We start from the raw sequence: 27,102 nt of genomic DNA, 5'->3' as shown, positions 1-27,102 counted from the left end.
AATAGTTGTCCATAAAGGCATAAGGGCTGGACGGAGGGATGTGTCACCTGAAAGACTGGACCTGCAGGGGGACCTTCTGGCTCTGCTCTCTCAGCCGACACACGTCTTTGGAGGCCCTCCTCATCAGCTTCTCAGCCCGCTGCTCCTGACGCTGCTGCTCCTTAGACTGCTCCGCCTGGGACAGAGGGAGACAAGAGAAAGTGTTCATTGAAGGAGAGAGACTGGTAGACAAGAGAGAGAATTCCATAAAAGTGAGCGCAACAAAGTATTTCACTTCAGTTGCTCTGAAATGCAGGATACTGTGTCTTCCGACTGATGTGGACTCTGCAAATTAATGGTTTCATTCTTTATGCAAAATCTTACTCATCAAGTTGCGACCTGGGCAACGCTTTATTTATTTTTAAAAGGGTCACTTCAGGTGGAAGCGAACGGCACCAGATTATACAGCCATTAAGTCTCTTCAGTGCCTAATCAAGCTTGAGAGAACCTGGGCCAGAGGCCTGGCATTAACTGCCGTTAGCTGCTATTAGTGAGAGTGGCTGATGATGGCATGGTAGAGTGGCCGGAGGGGCATAAGGGGGTATAAGGTATCCTTACACAAGCCATCAGATCCCGAGTGCCATTCAGACCATTGCAAAACATTGTGATGTCGAGTGGCCTAATCATCTCACAGCTGGAAATGAGCATGTGCATACTATATCTATCACACGTCTATCCAGCCACATGCCTGTCTCTCGGCCTGCTCCAGCAGCCTGTGAAACCGGTGGTCGTGCAGAACGGACCCAGGCAGCGCCGTCTCTCCCCGGGCCTTCAGGGCCTCCAGGTGGGCCCTCAGGTCCCTCAGGGCCTGGAGCTCGTCGTTCAGACGGCTCTGACGCGTTCGCGAAGCCTGGAGGGCCAGCTCCAAGTCCAGGGAGGTCCGGGTGTTTGTATCCCCAGCTCCACCACGCCTCCGCACCACCACCGGCTGGCACAGGGTCTTGAAGGAGGGAGAGAGAATGAAAGAGCAATGCAGAAATATTTGGTTCCTTATACTGCACATTGTTGATTTTTATTTTTTTATAATACTGGTATTATTTTCCAATAAAAAAAAAATAAGACAAAGATACATTGACATTCATTGTAGCGTTGAATGGAACGGCATATCGAGAGGACATAAAACTTAACTCATAAATACAAAAAATGAAAAATCCTACAAGGTGGTATTATAAGAAGACAGTATATAGTCATTACAAGTAGAGTAGTTAAACCCCGAATAAGTATTGAGTGGAGAACAACACAGAGCAGTAGCAGACCATCAACCCAGTTATGAAGCGGGACGAGACCATTTATCCAGTATCGGCTGACATTCTGTAAGACATTGGACTGGAATATACTGCACATTGTTGAAGAACAATCTCAACATTGCTCTTCAGATTATGATGGGTTTCATGGTATTTATTGCAACGATCTGGTGCTCCTTTGCCTGATGAAAATGTATCCCTTTATTGGCCAAATCACTCCCATGAAGTTAACTGAAAGCGAATGCAAGATAAAGAGATGACACATGTTAAACTCACCCTCTTAACCCTTAGGCTGCGTCTCTCCGAGGTGTTCCGGACAAACGGGCACTTTTTGGATAATGTGGAGCTGTCGCTATCGCTCCGGTTCAACTGTAAGAAGAAGGAGAGATGGAGAGAGAAGGAAGAGGGGGGGAAGAGAGAAGAAAGAGGGGGGGGGGGAGAGAGAAGAAAGAGGGGATGGAAGAGAGAAGAAAGAGGGGATGAAAGAGAGAAGAAAGAGGGGATGAAAGAGAGAAGAAAGAGGGGATGAAAGAGAGAAGAAAGAGGGGATGAAAGAGAGAAAAAAGAGGGGATGAAGAGAGAAGAAAGAGGGGATGAAGAGAGAAGAAAGAGGGGATGAAGAGAGAAGAAAGAGGGGATGAAGAGAGAAGAAAGAGGGGATGAAGAGAGAAGAAAGAGGGGATGAAGAGAGAAGAAAGAGGGGATGAAGAGAGAAGAAAGAGGGGGAAGAATGGAGAATAGGAACATCCACTGGTGTTAAGTCTGGGAAAGCTCTGTGTTAGTTTGGTCTGGGATTGGGGTGTGTGTGTGATTGTGTGTGTGTATACAACCCACTCACCCTGCAGATGTACTGGTTGCGCTCCCCAGGGGAGAAGGTTTGAGACCTCATGATCATACTGTTCCGTACGAAGCCTCTCTGAGCGCTGCGTGGTCCTGGTCCCAGGCTGGGTCTGTCTTTAGGCCTCACCGCCATACCACACATCTCTGTGTTCGTCTCCGCATCCACCTGGAGAAGGTTAGAGTATATTACTGCTACAGAGATGTGGGTTCACCAAATAAAAGTGGACTTTTTGAAGTGTGTGTGTGTCTAGATCTAACGGCTCTGGGTTCCACATTAAACACCTCTCGAGGCCAGATTTCTCCATTCAGCCGGGTGTGTGTGTGTGTGTGTGTGTGTGTGCGTCAGAGCTCACGCAGCTTACCAGCGTTGGTCCTTCATTTGCCTGAGGGATTCTCTCTTTATATCTCCTCTCCTCCTCTTCCTCTCTGGTTGGCTCTTCTCGACACTCCTCCTCCGGCTCTTCCCCTCTGTACGCCTGCCCAGAACCAGCAAACTTCGTCTCCGCCTTGACAGAATCTTTCCTCTCCTCCTCCCCCTCTTCTTCCTCCTCCAGTCCGAGGACCAGTTGAGCGCTGTCCTCTCCCAGCATGCTCAGCCTGTCATGAGAGGTGGTCAGGGTCAGCCATATTGTTGCATGATATGCAACCTGTCCATTCAAAATGTTACGGCGTGTGCTCACAGCGAGAACATTTTTATGTTTGAGTAAAATGTTGATGTAGCCATGTTGTACGTCTTAAAAGCAAGAGTGACACGTCGTTTTGCGAGAGGAAAATGTCCCCCGAAGGTGTTAAAAAAATAATTTTAAATGTTTAATTGAATATTAAAACATACAGTCTACCACCTGCAGTAAAGCCACTCAACATTTACATTCAATTCAGTCATCTTACCGTCTCCCATCCAGAGCGACCCGCAGGAGCAACCAGGGCCAAGCGCCCTGCCCAAGGTCACGTCGACAGACCTCCCGCCAAGTCAAAAGGTGTTTGTAATGGTTATAAAGTGTCATCTGTGAGGGACGGGTCAGTACCATTGGTCTCTGTCCATCCCCAGGTGGCTCTACCTCTCCACCTGTGGTGTGTGTGTGTGTGTATATTGAAAATAATGGTGTTTGTAATGGTAGTAAAGAGTAGGCTGTGAGGGACAGTGGGTCAGTACCATTGGTGTCCGTCCAGGTCCAGCTGGCTCGCTCTCTCCTCCTCCTCCAAGGCCAGCTCCTGTTCCACAGCCTCCAACTCGCTGGAGGTCCTCTGCAGCAGGGCCGACACCGCATCCTGACAACATACACACAACACAATATTGGAACGAGGCGCCACTACAGCCTGGGGTTTGATCCCATGCTTTGTCACAGCCGGCCGTGACCAGGAGCCCATTAGGTCGGCGCACAATTTGCCCAGCGTCGTGTGGGTTAGGGCAGGGTTTGGCCACGGGGGGTCGTCAGTTGAACGGTGTTTCCTCCGACACACTGGTGCGGCTGTGTTAAGCGAGCAGTGTGTTGAGAAGCAGCGTGGTTTGGCGGGTCCTGTTTCTGGGGACGCATGACTCGACCGTCGCCTCTCCCGAGCCCGTTGGGGAGTTGCAGCAATGAGACCAGATCGTAACTACCAATTGGATATCACGAAAAGGGGGGTAAAATTACAAAAACAACTTTCCATTTGACTTTCGTGTGCTGCCATCTGAGGTCGATGCAGCTATAGGTGCCTGCAGAGATTGAGGCCTCCCACTAGTCATTTCCCCCTCAGTAGAATAGAATGCATATTCTGTATAATATAACCTGCATGCAACAGTGAATTTGAACTGATCTCCAATCAGAGTGAAGTGGGCATATCCAGAAACATGTAGACTGAGGCAGGCAGAGCCAAGTGGTCTGAAGTGGTGGAGGAGGACTCACCATGTCCACGGGCCCTGCAGAGTGCTGCTCTGGCCCAGGGCCGGGTCTCTCCTGGCTGGCCTCTTCTATCTCCCTGGTCCTCTCACTGGTCAACAGGTTGTACCACACACGGGTCATATCCCCACTCACTGGAAGCTCTCCCAGACTCACATGGGCTCCAGCCTAGCGAGAGAGAGAGGGTCAGGAGAAAGATAATGACAGAAAGTGACAGAGTCTGTGCGAGAAAGTGTCTTGTCAGTTCGTCCGGCCCATCTTTGGTCACATTCTATACCCTGTCCCAGTCGTAATGGTTGACGTTGTTATAAGCAAGCAATATGTTATCGTGTGGTAAATCTACAGTGGAGGTCCAGTATCAGCTCTGTATTTAGTTAACTGAGTGTTGGTAGGTGCGCAAAGCCTGTTGGTAAGTGTGTTTGTGCGGTGCCTTGTATACGTACCAGGCAGTCCTCGGTGCCCCCGAGACCCACGGTGCAGGCGTCGATGCGGAGCGTCTTGTGCCGGAGGACGGCGTGCGGCGCGGCCGCCCTGAACACCTCGTTGAACGTCACGCTGTCGGGCAGCGCCACGGGCACCACGCGGGTCCTGAACAGACTGCTGATGTCACTGGAAGACGGGAGGAGCGCCACCCGGATGTATCTGTTGGGGGGAGGGGGGGGAGGAGAGTTATACAAAAAATATATATTCAATGACATTTCAATGTTGTTGAGGTCATGTCGTCCAATAACAACCCAATACTCCTAAACTCTAAAGTGAACGTGGCCTGGGGACTGTTGGGATAAGGGCTAGTTACCTCTGGTGTGTTGTGTTATTGAGATGTGTGCTCTTCCCTTTCTGCCTGCTGTTCTGTAGCTTCCGGCCAGAGGCCCCAAGCATCTTTGAGGATTTCTCTCTCTGCTCCAGTTAACATTGACTCAAACACTTCCTGGAAAAAAAACCTCTCTGCAAGACTCCTCTCCTCTCACCCGCAAACGAACCCCCACACAGCAGACTCATCTGCATATGCATATTTCACAAACTACAAAGGAGCCCAAATTTTCACTCAAATGAGTTGAATGATAATAAGATGAAGGAAGTTTGGTTGAAGAAAGAATAAAACAGTTTTTTTTAAACGCGTAGCTACCCCCTGCTAAGTTGCATCATATTTTGGGGGAGATATTCCAGCTGAATATTGAGCAAGGGATTCAAAGGCGTTTCCCCGCTGTTCGATTGGACACAAATGTCTTTTCAAGCCTGGGAACATGAGAGAATGGATTAACTTTTTAATTTTTGTCAGCCATAAAAGAAACAGGAAAAGGGGCTGCTGGTGGGAGAGAAAGCCGCGAGGGGTCTCAATAAATAATAAACATGACAGAGCCCACCCACCCCTGCAGAGAGTAGACAAGACACACCTATGTGATGTAAGGCCAAGTGTGTGTATGTCTGTATGTGTGTATGTCTGTGAGGGTATGGATGTGTAGGTGTGGATGTGTGTATGTGGCTGTGTGTATGTGGGTGTGGATGGACATATGGATGTGTGGATGTGGATGTGTGTACGGATGTGGATGTGTGTATGGATGTGTGTACGGATGTGGATGTGTGTACGGATGTGTGTATGGACGGATGTGGGGGGGTGTATGGATGTGTGGATGGATGTGGGTGCGGATGTGTATGGATGTGGGTGCGGATGTGGATGTGTGTATGGATGTGGGTGCAGATGTGGATGTGTGTATGGATGTGGGTGTGGATGTGTGTATGGATGTGGGTGCAGATGTGGATGTGTGTGGGTGTGGATGTGTGTATGGATGTGTGTGGGTATGGATGTGTGGGTATGGATGTGTGGGTCTGTGTGTATGTGTGTCTGTGTGGATGCCTGTGTGGATGCCTGTGTGGATGTGTGTATGATATGTGTATGATATGTGTATGGATGTGTGGGTGTGTGTATGATATGTGTATGGGTGTGTGGATTTGTGTATGATATGTGTATGGATGTATGGATGCGTGTGTGTGCGTATGGATGTGTGGGTGTGTGTATGGAATGTGTATGGATGTGTGGATGTGTGTATGATATGTGAATGTGTGTATGGATGCCTGTGTGGATGTCTGTGTGGATGCGTGTGTGGATGCGTGTGTGGATGTCTGTGTGGATGTCTGTGTGGATGTCTGTGTGGATGTCTGTGTGGATGTCTGTGTGGATGTCTGTGTGGATGTCTGTGTGGATGTCTGTGTGGATGTCTGTGTGGATGCGTGTGTGGATGCGTGTGTGGATGCGTGTGTGGATGCGTGTGTGGATGTCTGTGTGGATGTCTGTGTGGATGCGTGTGTGGATGTCTGTGTAGATGCGTGTATGGATGTGTCAACGCAACACTGACAGGCTGAGCACAGCGGCACTCTCAAAGTCAACATGGTCTGTAACACGCTGCGATGCTGTCTGTGTCAACGCAACACTGACAGAGTCTAGTTAGTACACCTATACGGATATACGAATTAATGAACAAATTAATGAGTGAGTGGGTGAAAACTCACACTCTGGTAGTGGAGGGGACTGACAGGGCAGCAGGGTTTTGCAGCTGCATGATCACCATGACAAAACTGGAGTTGGCAGCATCATATCTGTAAACAACAACACTATCTTTCAGTTGTTCGACAACAGGGCAGGATGGAGTAATAGACATTGCGTAGCTTAATGTGTGTGTGTGTGTGTGTGTACTCTTACTTCAGGCCTATCTGGACCTGGGCAGACTCAGGAAGGACAGGCTCGTCCTCCAGGTAGACTGCCGGTTCATCAGACTCCATTGACCTACTAACATAGCAGGTTTTTATTATTACCAATCAAAAAGAACATCTGGAATATAAAATACAGAACAGAGGTGGAGCAGAGGAGAGAAAGGAGGGAGCAGAGGAGAGACAGGAGGGGGCAGAGGAGACAGAGAGACAGGAGGGACACAGGCAGGAGGGACACAGAAGAGACAGGAGGGAGGCAGAGGAGAGAGACATTTCAGAGTGAGAGTAAGAAAGGGTGTCCTTGGCTCATCGTCTAATTTAAATCAAATCAAGGGGAGAGCAAGGGAGGACAGGAGAAGTAGAGGGTATGAAAGAGACAGAAAAAAAAAGAGAGCAAGCAGAGAGAAAGCAAGTGACAGAGGAAGAAAGAAAGAGAAAAAGGGAGCGAGAGAAGGAGGGAGAACGCTAGCTGAGAGAGATCGAGTCCACACCACACTGGTTGAAGGGATCAGCATCAAACCCCCCCTTTAGGGGGCAAGAGATGATGAAAGAGTTTAACCATAGGAGTCGTTTTAGTGGGAAAAACAGACATCAATGAGGCCAGTCTAATCACGAAAAGCCAAACTGGGCAACCGAGCCCATGCACTAATTAGGAAGACAACTGGGCAACAGAACTCTGCGTGTCAGCATCTCAAACATCTCTCACGTTTGACAAACAGACAGGGCTTCTTCCATTCAGTCATTAAAGAGCAGATACAGCTCTGTCTCCGACTGTGTGATACACATGAGACGAAGCTAATTGTGTGTGTGTGTGTGTGTGTGTGTGTTGAGGAGCCTTCAGTTTGGTGGTCTGTTTTAATTGAGGTCTTGTGGTTCTCTCATCACAGCTTGCGCCAAACATCGCAGGCGTTGGGTTAAATGGAAGAAGGGGAGAGGAAGAGGAGGTTAAAAGACCCATCGTGACCCTTTGAGTGGACCAACACTATTGGGAACAGCAGTACCGCAAGACAAATGAGAGAGGGATGGAGAGAGGGGAAGAGGTTGAGAACGAAGGGGGCAGAGGTTGAAAATGAAAGGCACGGGGGAAGGGAGGGATGGAGAGTACTGAAGAGAGAGAGAGAGAGAGTGTGCGACCAGGGGGAAGGGAGGGATGGAGAGTACTGAAGAGAGAGAGAGAGAGTGTGCGACCAGGGGGAAGGGAGGGATGGAGAGTACTGAAGAGAGAGAGAGAGAGAGAGAGAGAGTGTGCGACCAGGGGGAAGGGAGGGATGGAGAGTACTGAAGAGAGAGAGAGAGAGAGAGAGTGTGCGACCAGGGGGAAGGGAGGGATGGAGAGTACTGAAGAGAGAGAGAGCGAGTGCGATCGATGGAAATAATGAAAAGAGCGGGAAGTGAGTGTGACCCACCGTTTGACATTAGAGGCCTCGTACACCCCACTGTCCCCGGCCACGGACTCGTCTGACACGGCTGCTGACACACAGGTGGGCCTGTCCTCCCCCGGCCTCTGGAGGTCCACGTCTGACAACAACACAGATGAAGACATGAAGTACAACTGAAATAAGACACCACAGTTGATATGCCGGGGGGTGGGGGCTGCTGCTCTGCTTGCAAAGTACTCGAGAAAAGTTCATTAATCCAGAAAAGTGTTTTGATATATCTACGAGACACATCCAAAGATGCGATGAGAGCCTCCAGTCCCTCCACCAGTACACCTTTTAGCTGGAACTCTGGACAAGCACACCTGACGCAACTTGTCGACTAATCATCAAGCCCTTGAGTTACAAATGTGTGCTGTTCGGGGGAACTGGAGGACTGTTTCAGTGCAGCTCCATTTTGAGCTGCTAGGTGGCAGCGTTGCGCCATGCAGCGCAAGGCATTTCTAATCAGTGGTAAATTCCAATGAAGGGAGGAAGGAAGGAAGGAATCATTTCCCGTATGAATAAAGCCCGTTCTAGCTCTCTGGAAACACGGAAAGTAGCCGCCTCAGAAACCTCTAAACTGTTGGATAAGATGTAGGTGTGTGATGTCAAATGTTTACTTGACGGTGTTGTATCAGCAAATGACTGTGAATATTCTAGTGTAGTACAGGTTGTTTATTCTAATTTGATTTAAATAAATATTATGGGTTGTCCAAGGATCGGGATAGGGTGGGGCCGCCAGGGGTATGCTTGGAATTGTGTAAGTACAAAAAAAATAGGGGGGGGGGGGGTGTAATATGATTATATTGCCCTTGTGACCCAATAAATTAACCATTGTTCACAAAAAAAAGAAGAATTTGAACAGAGTAAACGTCTCACCTGTGATACTCTCTCTGAGGGTGGCCAGTGCCCCTCTCCCTTCCCTCCCCACCTCCCCTCCTCTGTCCCTCTCCCCTGTCTCCGGCTCAAACATCCCCATCCCCTGGCCGTCGTAGAATCCCAGGCTGAGACTGCCAAAGTCCGACACCACCAGACCGACGTCGCCGTCCCCAAAGTCCTGTGGGCCCGCCGACGGGAACGCACCGACCCCCTCCAGCACCAGCGGTGAACCCGGCGGCGAGAGAGAAGACAACGACGACCTCGAGGAAAGCGACGTCACCGACTTGGACTGCTCTGCCGGCTTCGAGGACACCGCAACCAGCGGCGCTAATGGGACCAGGTCGGTGGTACCGGTTCCGACGGCGTGTGTGTGAAGCGACGTGTTGTGTGGGTGTGGGTTCTCCACCTCGTGTTCGTGGATGGTGGTGATAGTTCCTGGGGGTCTCCCCGCCTGTAGGTTATCCCAGAGGGGGTCAAGGGCTCCTGGAGGAGCAGGTCCAGTTTACACTGGTAGTCCAGATCCAGGGGAGAGGGGGGTTCTGCGGGGGTGTAGTAGAGGTCTCCGGAGGAGAGGGAGTTGAGGGAGCCGCGGGAGGAGGATGCGTTGAGGGAGCCACGGCTGGAGGCCAGAGAACCCAGGCTGCTGCCTGATGAGACGGACAGGGTACTGGCCGACAAACTGTAAGGGGGAGAACACACGACACACACAGCCAACACACACCATGAACAAGCACCTCAACCAGCAACATTTTACTTACTGTAGCTGTATGTATGTGTATTGGAGGAACACTTTGGCTGTGTTTAGACAGGCAGCCCAATTCTGATCTTTTTTTCCCCCACTAAATGGTCTTTGGACCAATCACATTAGATCTTTTCAAATCAAATATTTTTTCAGAGCTGATATGATTGGTCAAAAGGCCAATTAGTGAAAAATATCAGAATTGGGCTGCCTGTGTAACCGCAGCCTTAGCGCAAGAGTGTGTTTGTGTATAGGTATACAAGCTTGAAGTGCACGGATACACAGGCACACACACACCTCTTGAGCTGAGAGTGGAGCAGTGTGGTCAGTCTGGTTGATTCCTCCAGCCTCTGCACCAGGACTCGTCTCCTCTCCTGCACCTTCAACCTAGAGAGACAAATCATTACTGGTACAACATGTCTGGGACAGAACACATGTCCATGTCTGGGACAGAACACATGTCCATGTCTGGGACAGAACACATGTCCATGTCTCCTTTGGGAAAGTGTTCTTCTGACCTCAATGAGACTTCTTGGTCTAATAAATACTAAATAGACAACATGCCCCCTTCCCTCTGGTAGGAATCCCCTCTGTTCTGCTAACTAAGCTTCAAGAACACTAACCTTAATTACTGTCTTCATTGATCGAGCAATTACACAGAGCCTAATTAGCTCAAGACACAATTATAGGGCTTCTTCAAATGTATTGTGTGTGTGTGTGTGTGTGTGTGTGTGTCAATATGTAATTACAATTACAACCCATACAATCGCCATGTTTCCAATTACGGCTGTCGCTCTGCCGTCTAATGTGACGCAATGTTGCAGCGACACATTCTGCTTCCAAAACAAGACAATTACCACACAGTGTGTGTGTGTGTGTGTGTGTTCAGTGTGTGGGTGAGTAACAATTGGTATGCTAATGAACACCTTACAGTGTTTACCCTTTGGAACGTTGGCGTCGTTCATTAGGTAAATAAAAGGCCGTAAACCGCGTGGGCGGGCAAATCAATTAGTTTGTTATCCGTTGGACGTCAACGAGGAACTCACACAAACACGACATACACACAACCTCACGTATCGCCTACGTGCGGGGGACTTTTTAAGACTTCCCTCTGTCTAAACGTCTGGAACTGCACGGCTACGACTAGCTGCGAGGCAACCACCGGGTTTTTAAAGGGAAGGTGCCGGGGATTGTGGGTCACACCTCTGGGCCAGGGCGTGGCTGGGGGTGTTCCTGACGGCCTGCAGGTCCTGCTCCAGCTGCAGCCTCTGGGCCTCCAGACGTTGGAGGTCCTGCGGGGTGCGTCGCCGTGGCGATACGAACTGCAGCTCCTTGAGGAGCTCCTCCTTCTCCGAGACCAGGAGGAGACGTTCCCGCTCCACGTCCACCGCCCCCGGCCACGCCTCGCTCTCCAGCTTGGCCAGCTCCACCTGCACGTTGGCCATACTGTAGGAGGAAGGAGAGAAACAGAAACAGAGGGGAGTGATGCACCAAAAGTATGTGGACACCCCTTCAAATTAGTCAAATTATAAAATAGAGTACACAGCCATGCAATCTTCATAGACAACTTGAGTGGCCTGCACAAAGCCCTGACCTCAACCCCATCGAACACCTTTGGGATGAATTGGAACGCCGACTGCGAGCCAGGCCTAGTCGCCCAACATCAGTGCCCGACCTCACTAATGCTCTTGTGGCTGTATGGAAGCAAGTAACCGCAGCAATGTTCCAAAATCTAGTGGAAAGCCTTCCCAGAAGAGTGGAGGCTGTTATAGCAGCAAAGGGGGGACCAACTCCATATTATTGCCCACGATTTTTCGAGAATGTGTCCACATACTTTTGGCCATGTAGTCTATTTGAACCCCTATATAAAAACACACGCGCGTTCATAAGGGAACGCAGTGAAAATGCTTGCCTTGAACTCCTTTCTCCTGGCACACACTCCTAGGGGTCTAAAGCCAGCAGCAGGCACACATCTCCGAAAGGAGGAGGGGTGACAGGGGAGTTGTCACGCTGCCACACTCCACCACCGGCTCTCTGTAGAAACACCTGTTCTATACCGGCGGATTAGAAAACGTTTCAAAGCCCAAATGTCAGGGATTACCGTCCATAAGGGGACGGGTTTACCTGCCTTTTATTCACTGATCCTAAAACTGCCCACGGTGGTCACAGATCACGTCGCTAAAGTGTGAAACTGACAGCCGTCCAGGTCACAGCCTGTGACTGATAATGCATAACTATTTAATGGCTGGACATGGACCCTTAATTGCTCTGATCTGAAGTCAGACCAGATGGGCTCTAAGGCCCATGCTAAAGTGATCTAAAGCCCATGCTAAAGTGATCTAAAGCCCATGCTAAAGTGATCTAAAGCCCATGCTAAAGTGATCTAAAGCCCATGCTAACGTGATCTAAAGCCCATGCTAACGTGATCTAAGGCCCATGCTAACGTGATCTAAGGCCCATGCTAACGTGATCTAAGGCCCATGCTAACGTGATCTAAGGCCCATGCTAACGTGATCTAAGGCCCATGCTAACGTGATCTAAGGCCCATGCTAACGTGATCTAAGGCCCATGCTAACGTGATCTAAGGCCCATGCTAACGTGATCTAAGGCCCATGCTAAAGTGACCGAAGGCCCATGCTAACGTGACCGAAGGCCCATGCTAACGTGACCGAAGGCCCATGCTAACGTGACCGAAGGCCCATGCTAAAACAGGCTTTCTGGTTAGTGCGCCCTCTATCCATCTCTATTGAGTTGAGTTTACTGTTGCAGTTCTGTGGTCAGGTGATATGCATATTCACATAAGGAATGTCTGCAGTAAAAAATAAACAGAGAGATGGAGAGAGAGATTACCTTCTTTTGGCCTCTTCATATTGGAGACTAAGTCTAACCTTCTCAGCCAAGGATGACCTGCTCCTCATACCAGCCTGAGAAACGGAGGGAGAACGAGCGAGATAGAGAGAGAACAAAAACATCACATGTACCTGCTTCAAGTTCAAGTGACTGGGTTTAATATCATTAGAGGGACCTCCACATCTCCATCCCTCGTTCTGCCCTCCCTCGCTCTGCCCTCCCTCCATTTAGCATTCCATTGGTGAAGGTCTCACTGTGTGTGTGTGTGTGTGTGTGTAGGGAGGGAGAAAATCCCCAGTGTAGTAAGCAGCTTTGCCCCTCTACCTCTAACCCTGAGCCCAGTGTGCCTGGCTGGGCCCCTGGCAGCCATCATCTGCTCTGAGGAACCAGAGGAATCCTGTGTGTGTGTGTGTCTGTGCAGAGGAATCCAGTCCCACTAGGGAAGGCCCACAGACAGGGGGCGGGGACATTCCTCTCAGCAACACACAGGTATTTTATTAAGACAAAGGAGTGACATGGGAGAGAGAGAGAGTAGAGAAAGCGTGAAAAGGAGAGGAGAGAAAGATGGAGAGGGGGGGTGACAAATTGTTGAGTGAGAGTAAGATAAGAATTGGAGAGAATAAGGGGAGAGAAAGTGAGAGAGTGAAAGAGAGGAGAGAATGAGAGGTGGTGCTCACCTCTCCAGAGACGTCTGTCTGGGAGCCGGCTTCAAGCGTCTGTCTGGAGCCCACTGGGTTCCGGAGGTCTGGTTCCGAATGGCCTATGTTGTGTTCCGTGTGGAACCTCCCCTTTAGCTTAGCCAGAGACTATGGGAGAGAGGAGAATATGGGGTGGGTCTAGACTCTAGAGGGAAGTTCAGGGTTGAAAGGCACACCATACCAAAAACAGAAAACGAAAAATGAGCATTTCAAAATCCGATAAGTTAAGCCAGTCCCTTCCTGTTTCAGTCGGTTTCCTTCTTTTTGGGTGCCTAATGAACATGACCTTGCCAGGAGCTCTCAAAAAGCAGATATAGGAACCCACACACAGACCAAAAATATTTCCCCCACACACACACACACGTACCTGCATGAGGTCCTGTTTCTCCTTCTCTCCAGAGCTGATGGCCCTGCGGAGAGACTTGAGCTCCGTCACGATGGCTTTGGCCTCCTTCAGACGGTATCCACTCTGCTCGCCACACAGTTTTTGGTCGATCCTGCAAAAAGGGAGAGCACACACACATACAAATTAAATACAAAAATAAAACACCAAAGAGAGAAAAGATTTGTTCACAAATATCAGAATCTCCAATGATCTGGATTCTGCATAGATCAATTTGAATGTGAACACGTCGATATCTATATGGGTGTTAAAAGTCCAGATATACTCTACCGTTCAAAAGTTTGGGGTCACTTGTTTGTTTTCAAAAGAAAAGCACCATTTTTTGGCCATTTAAAATAACATAAAATTGATCAGAAATACAGTGTAGACATTGTTAATGTTGCTGGCCATCTTGGCAGAGTTCCTCTGTACAGTGACGGTGTTCTTTTTCCCATTTGAATCTTTTCTTTTTATTGGCCAGTCTGAGATATGGCTTTTTCTGCCTAGAAGGCCAGCATCCCGGAGTCGCCTCTTCACTGTTGACGTAGAGACTAGTGTTTTGCGGGAACTATTTAATGAAGCTGCCAGTTGAGGACTTATAAGGCGTCTGTTTCTCAAACTAGACACTCTGTCCTCTTGCTCAGTTGTGCACCGGGGCCTCCCACTCCTCTTTCTAGTCTGGTTAGAGCCAGTTTGCGCTGTTCTGTGAAGGGAGTAGTACACAGTGTTGTATGAGATCTTCAGGTTCTTGGTTATTCCATGCGAGAAATTGCCTTCATTTCTCAGAACAAGAATAGACTGATGAGTTTCAGAAGAAAGTACTTTGTTTCTGGACATTTTGAGCCTGTAATCAAACCCATAAATGCTGATGCTCCAGATACTCAACTAGTCTAAAGAAGGCCAGTTTTATTACTTCTTTAAAATCAGGTAAACAGTTTTCAGCTGTGCTAACATGCTAAAGGGTTTTCTAATGATCAATGAGCCTTTTAAAATAAACTTGAATTAGCTAACACAACATGCCATTGGAACACAGGAGTGATAGTTGCTGATAATGGGCCTCTATGCGACTATGTAGATATTCCATTTTTTTTTTTTTAATCAGCTGTTTCCATCTGCAATATTAATTTACAATATTAACGATGTCTACACTGTATTTCTGATCAATTTGATGTTCTTTTAAATGGACAAAAAATGTCCTTGTTTTTGAAAGAAAAGCACGTTTCTAAGTGACCCCAAACTTTTGAACGGTAGTGCTAGCTCTGTTGAGTGTTTGTCTAACAGCATAGTACGACAAAATTACATAACAAGCAACCTTTGTTAAGCTGCCATGCGTGATTTCTGACCTTCCTAATGTGCAGTTTGTGTGTGTGTTCCTGCCCCCTTTTCCTTTATTGTTTGTGCCTCCTGAGCGGATGGAGTGTGTGGATGGTGAACGACAATGCTTCATTGTTTCAATTATTGTAATAAAAAGTGTCTGCTTTGGACAGGGCTTATTAATCCAGAGCCTGCCATGTGAGCAACAAAACCCCTCCCTCTCTCTCTCACCTCTTACTTTCTGTCTCTCCTATCATCCCCTCTTCCCCCTTCATTCTTTCTCTCTTTACCTCCTATCCCATGGTCTCTCTCTCTCTCTCTCTACCCCTCTCCCTCTCCCCTATCATGGTCATTCTTTCCCTCCTATCTCCTGGTCATTCTCTCTTTACCTCCTATCCCATGGTCTCTCTCTCTCTCTCTCTCTCTCTCTACCCCTCTCTCTCTCCCCTATCATGGTCATTCTTTCCCTCCTATCTCCTGGTCATTCTCTCTTTACCTCCTATCTCATGGTCGCTCTCTCTTTCCCTCCTATCTCCTGGTCATTCTCTCTTTACCTCCTATCTCATGGTCGCTCTCTCTCCCCTATGGTCATCCTCTCTCTCTTTTCCTCCTCGCTCTCCCCCCTCATGGTAATCCTCCCCCCCTCTCTTTTCCTCCTATCTCATGGTCATCCTCTCTCTCTCTTATCATGGTAATCCCCCCCTATTCCTCCTATCTCATGGTAATCCCCCCCTTTTCCTCCTATCTCATGGTCTCTCTCTCTCTCCCCTATCATGGTCATTCTCTTTTCCTCCTATCTCATGGTAATCCTCTCATCTCATGGTCATCCTCTCTCTCCCCCCCTATCATGGTAATCCTCTCTCCCCCTCTCTTTTCCTCCTATCTCATGGTAATCCTCCCCCCTCTCTTTTCCTCCTATCTCATGGTCATCCTCTCTCTCTCTTATGGTAAACCCCCCTATTCCTCCTATCTCATGGTAATCCCCCCTTTTCCTCATATCTCATGGTCTCTCTCTCTCTCCCCTATCATGGTCATTCTCTCTTTACCTCCTATCTCATGGTCATCCCCCCTCTCTTTTCCTCCTATCTCATGGTCATTCTTTTCCTCCTATCTCATGGTCATCCTCTCTCTCTCCCCCCTCTCTTTTCCTCCCATCTCATCCTCTCTCTCCCCCCTCTCTTTTCCTCCCATCTCATCCTCTCTCTCCCCCCTCTCTTTTCCTCCCATCTCATCCTCTCTTTTCCTCCCATCTCTTCCTCCCATCTCATCCTCTCTTTTCCTCCCATCTCATCCTCTCTTTTCCTCCCATCTCATCCTCTCTCTCCCCCTCTCTTTTCCTCCCATCTCATCCTCTCTCTCCCCCCTCTCTTTTCCTCCCATCTCATCCTCTCTCTCCCCCCTCTCTTTTCCTCCCATCTCATCCTCTCTCCCCCTCTCTTTTCCTCCCATCTCATCCTCTCTCTCCCCCTCTCTTTTCCTCCCATCTCATCCTCTCTCTCCCCCTCTCTTTTCCTCCCATCTCATCCTCTCTCTCCCCCTCTCTTTTCCTCCCATCTCATCCTCTCTCTCCCCCTCTCTTTTCCTCCCATCTCATCCTCTCTCTCCCCCCTCTCTTTTCCTCCCATCTCATCCTCTCTCTCTTTTCCTCCCATCTCATCCTCTCTCTCCCCCCTCTTTTCCTCCCATCTCATCCTCTCTCTCCCCCTCTCTTTTCCTCCCATCTCATCCTCTCTCTCCCCCTCTCTTTTCCTCCCATCTCATCCTCCCTCTCCCCCTCTCTTTTCCTCCCATCTCATCCTCCCTCTCCCCCTCTCTTTTCCTCCCATCTCATCCTCTCTCTCCCCCTCTCTTTTCCTCCCATCTCATCCTCTCTCTCCCCCTCTCTTTTCCTCCCATCTCATCCTCTCTCCCCCTCTCTTTTCCTCCCATCTCATCCTCCTCTCTCCCCCCTCTCTTTTCCTCCCATCTCATCCTCCTCTCTCCCCCCTCTCTTTTCCTCCCATCTCATCCTCCTCTCTCCCCCTCTCTTTTCCTCCCATCTCATCCTCTCTCCCCCCTCTCTTTTCCTCATCATCTCATCCTCCTCTCTCCCCCCTCTCTTTTCCTCCCATCTCATCCTCCTCTCTCCCCCCTCTCTTTTCCTCCTATCTCATGGTCATCCTCCTCTCTCTTTTCCTCCTATCTCATGGTCATCCTCCTCTCTCCCCCTCTCTTTTCCTCCTATCTCATGGTCATCCTCCTCTCTCCCCCCTCTCTTTTCCTCCTATCTCATGGTCATCCTCCCTCTCCCCCTCTCTTTTCCTCCTATCTCATGGTCATCCTCCCTCTCCCCCCTCTCTTTTGCTCCTATCTCATGGTCATCCTCTCTCTCCCCCTCTCTTTTCCTCCTATCTCATGGTCATCCTCTCTCTCCCCCCTCTCTTTTGCTCCTATCTCATGGTCATCCTCTCTCTCCCCCTCTCTTTTCCTCCTATCTCATGGTCATCCTCTCTCTCCCCCTATCTCATGGTCATCCTCTCTCTCCCCCTATCTCATGGTCATCCTCTCTCTCCCCCTATCTCATGGTCATCCTCTCTCTCCCCCTATCTCATGGTCATCCTCTCTCTCCCCCTCTCTTTTCCTCCTATCTCATGGTCATCCTCTCTCTCCCCAAATCTCATGGTCATCCTCTCTCCCCCTCTCTTTTCCTCCTTCCCCCTATCTCATGGTACCCCCCCTTTTCCTCCTATCTCATGGTCATCCTCTCCCTCCCCCCTATCACATGGTCTCTCTCTCTCTCCCCTATCATGGTCATTCTCTCTTTACCTCCTATCTCATGGTCATCCCCCCATCTCATGGTCATCCTCCCCCCTCTCTATTCCTCCCATCTCATGGTCACCCTCCCCCCTCTCTATTCCTCCCATCTCATGGTCATTCTCTCCCCCTCTCATCTCATGGTCATTCTCTCCCCCTCTTTTCCTCCCATCTCATGGTCATTCTCTCCCCCTCTCTTTTCCTCCCATCTCATCCTCCTCTCTCCCCCCTCTCTTTTCCTCCCATCTCATCCTCTCTCTCCCCCCTCTCTTTTCCTCCCATCTCATCCTCTCTCTCCCCCTCTCTTTTCCTCCCATCTCATCCTCCTCTCTCCCCCCTCTCTTTTCCTCCCATCTCATGGTCATCCTCTCTCTCCCCCTCTCTTTTGCTCCTATCTCATGGTCATCCTCTCTCTCCCCCCTCTCTTTTGCTCCTATCTCATGGTCATCCTCTCTCCCCCCCCTCTCTTTTCCTCCTATCTCATGGTCATCCTCTCTCTCCCCCCTCTCTTTTCCTCCTATCTCATGGTCATCCTCTCTCTCCCCCTCTCTTTTCCTCCTATCTCATGGTCATCCTCTCTCTCCCCCTCTCTTTTCCTCCTATCTCATGGTCATCCTCTCTCTCCCCCTCTCTTTTCCTCCTATCTCATGGTCATCCTCTCTCTCCCCCCTCTCTTTTCCTCCTATCTCATGGTCATCCTCTCTCTCCCCCTTCTCTTTTCCTCCTATCTCATGGTCATCCTCTCTCTCCCCCCTCTCTTTTCCTCCTATCTCATGGTCATCCTCTCTCTCCCCCCTATCTCATGGTCATCCTCTCTCTCCCCCCTATCTCATGGTCATCCTCTCTCTCCCCCCTATCTCATGGTCATCCTCTCTCTCCCCCTATCTCATGGTCATCCTCTCTCTCCCCCTATCTCATGGTCATCCTCTCTCTCCCCAAATCTCATGGTCATCCTCTCTCCCCCTCTCTTTTCCTCCTTCCCCCTATCTCATGGTACCCCCCCTTTTCCTCCTATCTCATGGTCATCCTCTCCCTCCCCCTATCACATGGTCTCTCTCTCTCTCCCCTATCATGGTCATTCTCTCTTTACCTCCTATCTCATGGTCATCCCCCCATCTCATGGTCATCCTCCCCCTCTCTATTCCTCCCATCTCATGGTCACCCTCCCCCCCTCTCTATTCCTCCCATCTCATGGTCATTCTCTCCCCCTCTCATCTCATGGTCATTCTCTCCCCCCTCTCTTTTCCTCCCATCTCATCCTCCTCTCTCCCCCTCTCTTTTCCTCCCATCTCATCCTCTCTCTCCCCCTCTCTTTTCCTCCCATCACATCCTCTCTCTCCCCCTCTCTTTTCCTCCCATCTCATCCTCCTCTCTCCCCCCTCTCTTTTCCTCCCATCTCATCCTCCTCTCTCCCCCTCTCTTTTCCTCCTATCTCATGGTCATCCTCCCTCTCCCCCTCTCTTTTCCTCCTATCTCATGGTCATCCTCCCTCTCCCCCTCTCTTTTGCTCCTATCTCATGGTCATCCTCCCTCTCCCCCTCTCTTTTGCTCCTATCTCATGGTCATCCTCTCTCTCCCCCTCTCTTTTCCTCCTATCTCATGGTCATCCCTCTCTCCCCCTCTCTTTTCCTCCTATCTCATGGTCATCCTCTCTCTCCCCCCTCTCTTTTCCTCCTATCTCATGGTCATCCTCTCTCTCCCCCCTATCTCATGGTCATCCTCTCTCTCCCCCCTATATCATGGTCATCCTCTCTCTCCCCCATCTCATGGTCATCCTCTCTCCCCCTCTCTTTTCCTCCTTCCCCCTATCTCATGGTACCCCCCTTTTCCTCCTATCTCATGGTCATCCTCTCCCTCCCCCTATCACATGGTCTCTCTCTCTCTCCCCTATCATGGTCATTCTCTCTTTACCTCCTATCTCATGGTCATCCCCCCATCTCATGGTCATCCTCCCCCTCTCTATTCCTCCCATCTCATGGTCACCCTCCCCCCTCTCTATTCCTCCCATCTCATGGTCATTCTCTCCCCCTCTCATCTCATGGTCATTCTCTCCCCCTCTCTTTTCCTCCCATCTCATGGTCATTCTCTCCCCCTCTCTTTTCCTCCCATCTCATGGCCATTCTCTCCCCCTCTCTTTTCCTCCCATCTCATGGCCATTCTCTCCCCCTCTCTTTTCCTCCCATCTCATGGCCATTCTCTCCCCCTCTCTTTTCCTCCCATCTCATGGTCATTCTCTCCCCCCTCTCTTTTCCTCCCATCTCATGGCCATTCTCTCCCCCTCTCTTTTCCTCCCATCTCATGGCCATTCTCTCCCCCTCTCTTTTCCTCCCATCTCATGGTCATTCTCTCCCCCTCTCTTTTCCTCCCATCTCATGGTCATTCTCTCCCCCCTCTCTTTTCCTCCCATCTCATGGTCATTCTCTCCCCCCTCTCTTTTCCTCCCATCTCATGGTCATTCTCTCCCCCCTCTCTTTTCCTCCCATCTCATGGTCATTCTCTCCCCCCTCTCTTTTCCTCCCATCTCATGGTCATTCTCTCCCCCCTCTCTTTTCCTCCCATCTCATGGTCATTCTCTCCCCCCTCTCTTTTCCTCCCATCTCATGGTCATTCTCTCCCCCCTCATTTCATGGTCATTCTCTCCCCCCTCTCTTTTCTTCCCATCTCATGGTCATTCTCTCCCCCCTCCCTTTTCCTCTCATCTCATGGTCATTCTCTCCACCTCTCTTTTCCTCCAATCTCATTCTCTCTCTATGAATGTGAATTCCTATTAGTAGATTGTAGCGGCTCTCTCAAATAATCCTATACAGTGGTTCCTACACATGTCGGATCTTAATTTGAGCCAGTTTGCTACAGCAGGAAAATAATCCTGCAGTAACCGAATATTGAATTATTATGTGGAATATAATTAATGGCAATTTTTGCTGTTTTAAATGTCCTGCATTGCAGGAAAGTGCCCCTGCACCGAAGTGATGAAATTAAGCTCCTACATCTGTAATCACACTGTTTTATGACCGCCCTCAGGCACTATCAAGTCCAATAGACACGTAACACTAAAGCTGTAAAATCACAACTTTCACAGAGCAGCATAAAATACACAGGTATGTGTGTGTGTGCGTGTAATAGGCAGGTGTGTGACAGACCGGTGTGTGATCAATATGAAAAGGGGACTTACTGCTGCAAGGTTTCAAAGCCTTGTTCTTTGTAGATGAGCTCCTGTTTCATCTGGGAGAGCTCTCTCTTCAGCTTATTCACCTACAGTAGCAGACAGAGACAGAGGCATTAACAGAGACATAGAGGAATGCACTTTCATTGAGAAGAGGGCTGTTTTGTTTCTTGTTTTTTTTCACTTGTTTTGGCAATGTAAACATACGTTTCCCATGCCAATAAAGCCCCTTTGAATTGACTTGAGAGAAAGAGAGCGAGAGAGAAAGAGTGCGAGAGAGCGTGCGAGAGAGAGAACGAGAAAAATAAAGAAAAGTGAGAGCGAGAGACGGTCAAGAAAACACTAGTTGCCCTCCCGAGTGGCGCAGCGGTCTAAGGCACTGCATCACAGTGCTTGAGGCATCATTACAGACCCAGATTCGATCCCAGTCGGTGTCACAACCGGCCGTGTTCGGGAGTCCCATAGTGTGGCGCACAATTGTTCCAGCGTCGTCTGGGTTTGGAGAGGGTTTGGCCGGGTGGGGGGGGGCACTTTACTTGGCTCATTGTGCTCTAGTGACTCCTTGTGGCAGGGCCGGGAGCCTGCAGGCCGACTTCGTTCATCAGTTGAACGAGTTTCCTCCGACACATTGGTGCTGCTGGCTTCTGGGTTAAGCGGGCAGGTGTTAAGAAGCGCGGTTTGGCGGGTCACGTTTCAGAGGACGCATGACTCGACCTCGGCCTCCTGAGCCCGTTGGGGAGTTGCAGCGATGAGACCAGATCAAAATTGTGGAGAAAAAGTGGATGAAATACAACAAAATAAGTTGAGAAGAGGTGAGTGAGTGTGAGAAAGAAAGAGATGCACCTTACCCTGACTTTGGTGGTGGAGATCTCAGCCTTGAGGATATCAGGGTCATACTTAGTGCTGGACGAAGACCCCGAGAACACTGGACGAGAGAGAGCCATCTGGACCGTTAGTGTGTGAAGGACAAAACACACTTGTGTGTGACAATTGGTTGAGAACTAGGTTCGGGTTAGGTTCACTACTCACGGCTGGTGCGTGAGCTGGACTTGTCCTTGTATGCGTCGTTGAGGCGTGTGTACTGATCCAGGGCCAAGGCCAACCGCTGCTCTTTGACCTGGTATCGAAGATTACAACGGAAATAAGTCTTGTTCATTCCTACGGTCCTTTGTTCATCCATTCCCTCATTCTATTTGTTAATTCATTCATTCATTCATCCTTTCACCCACCCATCTATCAATTGTCATTTTATTTACCCATCAATCCATCCATATATCCTTCCATGCATTCACTCATCCATCCATTTCACCTGGTACAGCTCTTTCTGGGTGACCAGGGCATCCTGGGCTACTGTCAGGTACTCCTTCAACATCCTCTCCTGCTCCTTCCTCCACTCCGCCCGGGGGTCCTCTAGCTGGGTACTCTCTAGAGAGGGGAGAATGTCATCAATGAGATCTACTCCCATAAACAAACGATGATGACAATACTTTATTTGTAGCCTCCTTTTGTGTCATACAGCTACATCACGCCAGAACACTGATTCAGATATACAGGTAACTGCCAAAGTAATGGAAACACTTGAGTAAATGCGGGATGCAAAGTATATTGAAAGCATGTAGTTCCACACAGGTGTGGTTCCTGAGTTAATTAAGCAATGAATATCCCATCATGCTTAGGGTCATGTATAAAAATGCTCCACAGGCTATTATTTTGGCCCCATAGGATGACAATGCCTTCATCCACATGGCACGAGTGGTCACTGAATAGTTGGATGAGCATTAAAAAAAAAAGATGTAAACCCTATGCCATGGCCGTCTCAGTCACCAGATCTCAACACAATTGAACACTTCTGGGAGATTCTGGAGCGGCACCTGAGACTGCGTTTTCCAGCACCATCAACAAAACACCAAATTATGGAATTTCTCATGGAAGAATGGTGTCGCATCCCTCTTATAGAGTTCCAGACACTTGTAGAATCTAAGCCAAGGCCCATTAAAACTGTTCTGGCCTGTGGTGGCCCAACGTCCTATTAAGACACTTTATGTTGGTGTTCCTTTGTCAGTTACGTGAACATTTCCTCTTGGTTGACGTTTTCATCAGGTCAATCCTATCCCAAAAAAATCAACACTAACAACATTGGCATTTTACTGTGTGTTTTACTCAATGTTCCTATTCCTTTAATCTTCTTCTAAGCACATCAACACCGGTCAAATACAACTCACTCAATTTGTCTCCCATTTTGATAAAAACATTGTGCCTTCAGAAACTAAGTGACAACATGTTCCTACAAAAGTATTCATACCACTGAGTCAATACATGTTAGAATCCCCGTTGGCAGCGATTACAGCTATGAGTCTTTCTGGGTAAGTCTAAGAGCTTTGCACACCTGAATTGTACAATATTATCATTTGAAAAATTCTTCAAGCTCTGTCAAGTTGGTTCATTGCCATTTCAAGCCTTGACATCGATTTTCAAGCCGATTTGTCAAAACTAACTTGGCCACTCCGGAACATTCAATGTCATCTTGGTAAGCAACCCTATGTTTTAGGTTATTGCTGAAAGGTGAATTTGTCTCCCAGTGTCTGTTGGAAAGCAGACTGAACCATGTTTTCCTCTAAGATTTTGCCTGTGCTTAGCTCTATTCCATTTCTTTTTACCCTGAAAAAAATTCCTAATCCTTTCCGAAGGCAAGCATACCCATAACATCATGCAGCCACCACCATGCTTGAAATTATGTAGTAGTACTCAGTGATGTGTTGGAGTTGTCTGAAACATAACTCTGTATTCAGGACACAAGGTTCATTTCTTTGGCACATTTTTTTTGTTGCCATTTTACTTTAGTGCTTTGTTGCGAATAGGATTCATGTTTTGGAATATTTTTTCTTCTGTACAGGCTTCTTTCTTTTCACTCTGTCATTTAGGTTAGTATTGTGGAGTAACTACAATGTTGTTGATCCATCCTCAGAGTTCTCCTATCACAGCCATTAAACTCTAACTGTTTTAAAGTCATTATTGGCCTCATCCCTGAGCGGTTTCCTTCCTCTTCAGCAACTGAGTTAGGAAGGACGCCTGTATCTTTGTAGTGACTGGGTGCATTGATTCGCCATCCGAAGTGTAATTAATAACAAGCTCAAATTGATATTCAATGTTTGCTTTTTTATTTTCTTTACCCATCTACCAATAGGTGCCCTTCTTTGCGAGGCATTGGAAAACCTCCCTGGTTTTAGTGGTTGAATCTGTGTTTGAAATTCACTGCTCAACCTTACATATAATAGGAGATGGGGTAGTCATTAAAAAAAATCACGTTAAACACTATTATTGCACACAGAGTCTGTTATTATGTGACTTGGTAAGCAAATTTTTACTCCTGAACTGATTTAGGCTTGCCATAACAAAGGGGTTGAATTCTTATTGACCCAAGTCATTTCAGCGTTACATTCTCAAATTAATTTGTAAAAAAAGAAATAATAATTACACTCTGACATTGTGGTATTGTGTGTCGGCCAGCGACACATTTAAATTGAATCCATTTTAAATTCATGCTGTTAACGCAACAGAATGTTGAAAAAGTCAAGGGGTGTGAACACTTTCTGAAGTCACTGTATACTGCAAATGAAGCAGGCCTACACCCACATCTAACAGTGGGTTGTTTTGAGGAAAGAGAAAGGCACAGTGGGAGAGCAGAGGAAGCAATCCATCTGAATCAATCACAACACTACTCTCTTCTTCTCCCACTCTCTCTCACTCCTTTTCTCTCTCTGTCTCTACCTTCTTTTATTTGTCTCCGACCCGCTCTTCTGGGGTAGCCCTGTCCAGTGGCAGGGCAGGAAAGGGTTATTCCTTCATTCCTTACTGTACTTTGTCTGTGTCCCAAATGCCACCCAATTCCCTATGTAGTTTAGGGCCCATAGGGCTTTGGTCAAAAGTAGTGCACTATATAGGGAATAGCATGCCATTTGGGAGACATACAGCCTTTGTGTGGAAAACAACAAGTCTCTCTACACTGAGAGTACGGCCCCCTCCATGCCACACTAAGTATGTCAGCAATGCAGAGACTGGCTGCTATGAGGAATAACCGGATTTCACTACATCAGGATTTGTGTGTGTGTGTGTGTGTGTGCGCGCGCGCGTTTACGTGCTTGTGACTGTGTCCGTCTCCACTCTCTCTATGGAACTCTCAGCCCTGTGTATTCTTCTGCTGAGGGTGTAGGCTACCCAGCAAACCAAAATTGGTTATGTGAAAGTTCCCAGAACATTTGTTAGTTTGCGGCAGATGTTCTAATAACACAAAACAAATATTTTATACAGACATTGTATAACCATCAGCACGACTGGATCTGTGTTATGAAAACGTTTGACGCAACCTAGCGAATGTTCTGGGAACTTCCACAGACCCAATTTCGGTTTGCTGGAAAAACATCACTGGTACATTGTGTTATTACATTGCCTGGAAACCCAATGAGAACATTTGGGGAATGTGGTTGTTACAGATGTTGTGCACAACATTTTAGTAGATGTTAGAACATTCCACAGATATGTTTTAAATTAATTAAGTAAATATTACAATAATTTGCTATCATCCTAATGTTATATAAAACCTTAACTAGAACTTAATGGGAATCTTCGCTAATGTTCTGGGAATGTTCCCAGGTTTGCTGGGTAGGATAATCCTCGGCTAGGCCCTAAGTAATGTTTTGTTTCTGATCTGCTAAATAACTGGTCAGTGTTGGGAGTTGCTCTTGCACTCCGAGGTTGGTAACGGTTCCCTATAAATCGAACGATTAGCTTGTGAGTCAATGTGTTGTTTCATGTTGGCTAGACACTTTATCGATGTCCTACAGAAGTCATTGTATGATATGATAAATGATTTGAGCCTCACACACACTTGCGAACACAAAGCCACATGCTGATGATCAACCCTAAAAGGTATGAGGTAGTGGCGAGAGCACAATAGACAATGTTGACACAGTCGGTCTGTTGTTTCGTCATTGGTATCTGACAGCACACTCTTGCCTGCACGGGTAGAACACACCCACCTCAACTCTCAGGATGTGACTGAATATCTGACCGAATGACCGACGCCCACACGCGTGTCCACCTATAGCCTACAATGTCATTTTATGAGAGCTTATAAGAGTGTGAGGGAGAGCATGTGTCTGTCTACCTCTATGCATAATAAACCCAAAACTTCAAACAGGACCTTCACTAAGACCAGGGGGGAACACAAAGCAACTCGCTGAGTGGTTATGTGAAGTCAGGGAAGTTCCCACTAGGTTAGGCAACCCTTCTTCTCTGGGCCCATCTACGCCACATAAGAGAAGGCAAATCACCACACATAACAGACCCTTATCAACCCCCGTCCCATCCCTCCCTCCACTCCAACAATGCAGGGAGGCCACAGGGTTTACATAATAAGGAAGTGAGGCCTGTCGGGGCGGGGGACAGCCTGGGCAGGGAGGGAGAAGCTAGGACGGGACAGACAGGGCAGGGAGAAGTAGGTACCCACCCAGACTAAACCCCTAGCTACCCCTGCCCACCGTCTTGCCCCAACTAGGGCCAGGAGTTTTTGTTTTCCAGACCACCTGACGAGGATAGACTCTGGGCCCTTATCAATCAGTCCACATTCTCCACTCACCTCGCAGGTATCAGGGATACAGCCTAGACAGGTGAAGGGAGGTTCAGCGTGAAGAGAGTTTGATGGCCTTGAGTTAAGACATGAAATATGCATTGACAAACGGTCATTGGGGTGTTTGCTGAGAAAGGAAAGTGTATCACTTCTATAAAAGGAGGCTTTCAACCTAAATTGTTTTTTCCAGCTCTGGTGCATTTACCTCCTTAGTTCAGTGCTTTTTCTATACTAGAACATGAAAAACGGTTCAGTACTAGATTTAAAAAACTTTAAAAAAAAACAACTTTCGTCCTGCTGTCGAATGAGTCTCCCGGATCAACTATGTCAGCACAGCCAACGTCCCTCTTACAGAGCAAAAGTAGTGTGTGTGCTCCACTTAGCCTGCTCTAAGCGTCTGGGCTGCATCATGTTAGCTCCCCACTCATGCTGCACAGAAGTGAACACACCTGAATAATGCGACACGGCATGTAGAAATGTTGAAACTGTTCATTACTGTTCGCAAAACAATGTCCATACAGGCTAGAACAA

At 48.3% G+C, this 27,102-nt stretch overlaps 1 protein-coding gene across 1 annotated transcript in view; it reads right to left on the bottom strand.

The window, feature by feature from the left end:
- Positions 1-27,102, bottom strand: part of LOC135507604 (protein WWC2-like) — a 42,211-nt gene that overhangs the window by 3,122 nt on the left and 11,987 nt on the right. Inside the window, 22 exon segments of the mRNA XM_064927153.1 lie at positions 48-175; positions 728-979; positions 1,560-1,652; positions 2,122-2,289; positions 2,486-2,720; positions 3,277-3,392; positions 4,010-4,171; positions 4,447-4,645; positions 6,512-6,598; positions 6,702-6,785; positions 8,116-8,227; positions 9,007-9,450; positions 9,453-9,685; positions 10,043-10,132; positions 10,949-11,191; positions 12,596-12,669; positions 13,273-13,401; positions 13,661-13,790; positions 20,955-21,034; positions 21,794-21,870; positions 21,975-22,062; positions 22,255-22,370. Coding sequence (XP_064783225.1) covers positions 48-175; positions 728-979; positions 1,560-1,652; positions 2,122-2,289; positions 2,486-2,720; positions 3,277-3,392; positions 4,010-4,171; positions 4,447-4,645; positions 6,512-6,598; positions 6,702-6,785; positions 8,116-8,227; positions 9,007-9,450; positions 9,453-9,685; positions 10,043-10,132; positions 10,949-11,191; positions 12,596-12,669; positions 13,273-13,401; positions 13,661-13,790; positions 20,955-21,034; positions 21,794-21,870; positions 21,975-22,062; positions 22,255-22,370 — 3,340 coding nt within the window.

This window comes from Oncorhynchus masou, chromosome 21, assembly GCF_036934945.1.
Source record: "Oncorhynchus masou masou isolate Uvic2021 chromosome 21, UVic_Omas_1.1, whole genome shotgun sequence".
Classification (NCBI taxonomy): Eukaryota; Metazoa; Chordata; class Actinopteri; order Salmoniformes; family Salmonidae; genus Oncorhynchus; species Oncorhynchus masou.
Note: the sequence above shows the minus strand (reverse complement) of the source record. Positions and strands in the feature narration are given on the sequence as shown.